The sequence below is a fragment of the Dermacentor andersoni genome, chromosome 6, assembly GCF_023375885.2.
Source record: "Dermacentor andersoni chromosome 6, qqDerAnde1_hic_scaffold, whole genome shotgun sequence".
Classification (NCBI taxonomy): Eukaryota; Metazoa; Arthropoda; class Arachnida; order Ixodida; family Ixodidae; genus Dermacentor; species Dermacentor andersoni.
Window position 1 is genome coordinate 102,815,358 of NC_092819.1, and position 5,094 is coordinate 102,820,451.

General features: G+C 51.2%; 1 protein-coding gene across 1 annotated transcript; it reads left to right on the forward strand.

Annotated features, from left to right (window-relative positions):
• Nucleotides 1–3,062: 3,062 nt before the first annotated feature.
• On the forward strand, nt 3,063–4,982 carry LOC126522669 (uncharacterized). Its single transcript, XM_050171444.3, has one exon. The coding sequence runs from the start codon at nt 3,401–3,403 to the stop codon at nt 4,958–4,960; it is 1,560 nt and encodes a 519-aa protein (XP_050027401.2). The 5' UTR covers nt 3,063–3,400; the 3' UTR covers nt 4,961–4,982.
• The last annotated feature ends 112 nt before the right edge of the window (nt 4,983–5,094 follow it).

Sequence of the window (5,094 nt, forward strand, 5' to 3'; positions counted from 1 at the left end):
CGTGGGAAGCCCTCGTTGCGTTCCCGCTCCGGAGAGCCGGTGTTGAGGCCGCCGTCGTAGTATGCAACGACGCCGGAAGTGCGAGCCCTCAGCAGCAGGTCGCGCTCGTCGGTGCTCAAATCGCTGAAGTTGAGCCCACCATCGCGAGGCAATCTGTCGGTGTCAGGGTCCATTGCGACGAGCGTCGAAGTTTGCGTCAGAGAATGAAGTACCAGCTTATGGGCGTCTTGCACTGGAGTTTGAGGTATAGTAGCGGCGCCTGGTGGCGGTGCGGGAAACGACATCTGGGTCGTGCCAGCTTGGGTCGTATTGAGCCCTGGTTGTGGCGAAGCACGTTTCTAGGCCGAGTTTTGCGTCGATTCGCACTTTGTTATGCCCTGTTGCGAGTGCGAAAAGGCTCCTCACTTCTCACAGACCACGCCGACCACGCTGCGAGCTCGCCGCAGCCTATAGTTTAACGAAAACGGACTCTCCGTGTGCCGTGGGACGTAATGTGGGACGTAATTCGTTTCTCCTTCCGCTAGCCACCATACTCGCGCTTTCGCTCTGCTGTCGGCTCTGTCTTGGCTCTGTTTCTGGCCGCGCGTTTGCGTTTTGCGCAGAAAAGCCGTAGCGCCGTCTGCGGACGCCGTTCTACTCACCGATGGCGCAGCGTCACTATGAGACCATGATGTCAGTACTCCTCGATCGGAGGGCGGGCGATTTGAACTGCGCTAGAGGTACGCGGACGCTTCAGAACGCATTTTCTCTTAAAATAAGTCCCTCCTTGGCACGAAACAAGCGTTTCGAGGTTTCTGTGATGGTATTTCAACAGTCCACGTTGACTTAATAGTAACCTTTAGTGTCCCTTTAAACGCACGTCTGACAAATTCACCACTGAATTGAATTCTGGGAATATTACGTACCAAAAGTACTATATATTTGATTATGATCTAGACACGCCGTATTGGGTGTATATAGTCGGGGACTCCGGATTAATTTTGACCACCAGGAGATCTTTAACGTGCCCCCAATGCACGGGACCCCGGTGTTTTGCATTTCGCACCCATCAAAATGCGGTCGCCGCGGCTGGGATTCGATTCCGCGACCTCGTGCTCAGCACTGTATATAGTGTACGTCTAGTTCACTGTAGCAAAAACACCATAGCCACTACTTAAGCCACCGCGGGGGATTGAAGGAAATACTATATTGGCCCAGAAATGCTACTAGCTAACGTTCTTGGTTGTACCAGCCAAGTCTGCATGCAGTTGGCTTTTTAGAGTAGAGTTTTGTGAAATGCTTGCCTTGAACAAAAATTATGCATGACACGCTTGTAAGAATTATGACAAAGTCCGTGTTTGCAAATTTGATGGGAAAAATTTTCCGGTGCTCTGGAGACAGCGCAGTTTTCTTTCTCTCTCTCGCTCTCTTTCTTGCGGCGACTCTTTGCTAGCTTGCTTTCATTTTCTGAATGTTGTTAGCAAAACAATGAATATTTTGACCCCGATAATTGCACGGGGAAGTGCTCGCACTGTGAGGAAAAGTCCCCAAACATTTTACACGTGGTTTGGGCATATCAAAAAGCCCCAAATCTAACCCCCCTACCCAACCCTCCGGGATGACGGGGAGGCAGCCCTGCTCGGCTGCTCTGACCTGACGGCCCAACGTACGGGCCTTGGTCGAGCGGCGGCCGACGCCAATGGGCTCCCGTAAGGGTATACAGTGTACTGTAGTAAGGGGGAGCCCGCTTAGCAGCCCCTTAAGGACAGCTCCCGCACACTTCCTGTAGAAAAAAAAAAAAAAAAAGAAAGAAATCTGTAAATAAATGTTTGGGGGGGGGGGGGGGGGGATAATTTTAGGTGCCACAGAACACTCGAAGTGGAACTTTGCCTCGGTCATCAACAAGGAAGATAAGTGGAAGCAAGAGCCGGCAAAGCGGCTGGGACTACAAGTACCATGGGTTTGGATCTCGTAATTATATGTAGCCGTCGCTGGTTTTCGGAGTGTTAAACGCGGTTGAAGGATGGGAAAATGCGATACCTATCCGGAAGTCCCATATTCCAGCATTTGCCACTTATGTGACATCCGATATGTGTTGCTTAAAGTGAGCTAGAATTCCTGGGATGATTGACGAGCTTATATCAACAGCTCTGACACGTTTCCGCAGACACGTGCCCCCTCTAAGCATGCACAGTTTAAAAATTAAGAATTCAAACAGTTCATTGTTCAGCTCTTGACAAGACTATATATACACTAACGAACTTCTTAGGTAAGTACGTAGTTACAAGTTAGAAATGGTCGATCATTGCACGTGCTTGTGCGCCGAATCCATATGCGTTGAACTTAAATAATCGAAACTAGCTTTCTCCGCTCAACTGCAGAGCTAGGGCACTTGCTGGTAAGTCATCTATTGCTCTTTATTTGGGCTTAAATTGCGCGAACAAGGCTTAAAAACAATAAAAGAGCATAACGACGAAGGATACGTAATTATAATGTAGAACTGGTGTCACGTACACGTTCACTTTTGATCGCGATCAAGCCGGATCCGGATGGAAATTCTCGACTGCGATTGGCGCCCTCGCTCAGCTTGCGCAAAGGAGCCGATTACGACCGAGAAATTCGATCCGGATCGGGCTTGATCGCGATCTCAAGTGCGCGTGTGACACCCGTATAAGCTCATAAGAAAAATGATTAATCCTATATAAATATATATATGAACAGGTGCACATGTTTTAATTAAAACAGCTTCTCTGCCGAGTAGAAGCGTTCTGCAGCGTAGCAAGCTTATAATTGGATATTATTTCATCCCACCAGCAAAGGAAGGCACCCGTAGACCTAAAGAACATCAGCTAAGAGACCAATTAGTCACAAAAGGTCTACCTCTTTCGCAGACCGATATGTTGGAAGTCTGAGCCTCGGAATAGCGCTGTCAGTGTCGAACTCGTGCGCGTAAAAAGGGCAATTAAAAAACTGCCGTATTCGTTGCGCCGGAGCCCGCCTGAGACAAACTATTTATGTGCAAGTGGAGTGGTTGTTGCACGAGTTATTAGATTTGCTCCAGTAATGTAGGCGACTATCTAATTACGCGTAGCTCGGTCTATGGGGGCTTCACTGCAGTTCACAGAGGTCGTGCGGTTAAAGCACGTGGTCCAGTGAAGCGCACCGCTTTCAGCGGACCCACATGTGTCGACACGCAACGCTACATTGGCAAGGAGTCTCTGACCTACGACGACTCCCTTTCGCTGAGAAAATCCGACGTGCCGACGCAATATATGCACCGTGTTTTTGACCTGCGACGCGGGACCGAGTGGCGTGCAGATCAAAATCACGCACCGGGGCACAAAATAACGTTGCCGTGGCAACCGCGCAGCGACCCAGGCACACACACGGCACGCACGAGCGGCGCCGTCACACGTGTATTATGTGGATGGTAGCTGCGGCGCATAAGAAGTGCACGGGCCCTATCGACTCCTACGATAGCTCCAATGACGAACACCTCAGGCCCCACTTTCACAAGAGCCTGGTTAGGCAACGCTTGGCCCGCGTCGGCTTGGTGCGGTGCCTCCGACACGACGGTAAACCTGACGACCCCAGAGCGCAAAGTTGCACCTGCTCCCTCTCCGGCTCCCGGGAGAGCCCGGACGCAACGAGTACGACGAGTTCCGGGGACAGCGGAGTCGTAAGCCTAAGAAATGCGGACCTCACCTGCGCGACTTGCCGCGGAGGCTCGTCTGCTGTGGCTGCTCCACCTCCAACGGCACTTATGAGCGAGCCCGTGTCTCCTTACCTGCTGCCCGTGAACCCTTCGTCAAAACGCAAGCCGACCATGCCGCGACCGACCCAACAGGCCGCCGGTTCTCGCAGCGCAGTCAGGAGGGCGAGCATAACGCCCTCGACACCAGCCAGTTCAAGGGAAGACCTCGTCGGCATCAAGAACCACTTTCCCAAAAAGTCGGACTGCAAGGTCTCGCTGCTCTTCCGCGGGTCGGACTTGCGGAGGGCGGTTGCCGAAGCGCGCCAGTCGGCGATCAGGGTGACGCAGCAGCACTGCGGCGGCACTTCCTTGACTGTCTTCGACAGCCGAGTTACCCCGGGCGCGACGTTCACGTTCGCGTCCCGGAGGCACTGCGGCTACCCCTTCAGCATTGTCGTGTTCGTCGACGACATTAGGGACATCCAGCTGAGCAGCTGCTGCGAGTACCGTTACAACGTGGGCACGCGATTGGGAGGCTCCCAAGGTCACTTCTCGCTTGCCAAGCTCGAGGGCGGAAGCCCGTGCTACAGGTGCGTACTTGAGAAGAGGCTCAAAGCCTTGCCGAAAGAAGAGCCCGAACAAACGCCACCTCTTGGCAGTAAGTCAGAAGAATCAAGTGGCCTCAGCAGCCCTGTTACGAGTAGTTCTGAAGCTGTAGACAGCGTAGCACAAAGCCTAGATGGTGCCATTACGAACTCTCTATCTAGTGAAGAAGAGTACAGTGCCAGTGAAGATGAAAGCCAACACAGTAAAAGTCGACAATCAAGTGAAGATACAGATGATGAGATAGCGGATGCTGCTGAGAAAGAACTTTACTCGAGTGGGACGAATTACAGCTCGGAAACATCACACAGCCAATCCCAGCTTCGCACTTCTGAATCTGAGGATGTCGGTGAACAAATTGAAGGGTATGCTGTTTCGAGTCAAGACTCAACGCAAACAGACAACAACGTACAGGAGAGTGGCACTATTTCTAACAGCTTTGAAACTTACACCAGTGCAGAGAACTCAGGTGAGAAGTCTGTACATAGTGAAACAGGGTCGCACGTCGGGGATGGAGGTCAGTACAACATGCGCCACAATGTAGCAAAACCATCTGTCTATTTCGTGCAAGACAAAAAGAAACAGTGGGGCTCTGACGAATGTCGTGGTGAAAGCTTTTCCTCGGACGACGATGCTCAGACTGTTACACTTACCGTTAAAGCAGAAGTCCACTCTACCCAATAAATATTATTTGAAGTTGTGTTTATGCATGTGTCTATTATGAAGGGTGTGTTTACTTTAGTAACATGCTACATGCAGTGTTTTAGCACGTCTGGGTGATTAGAGTCCAGATGAAATAAATATTCTCGGACACTAGA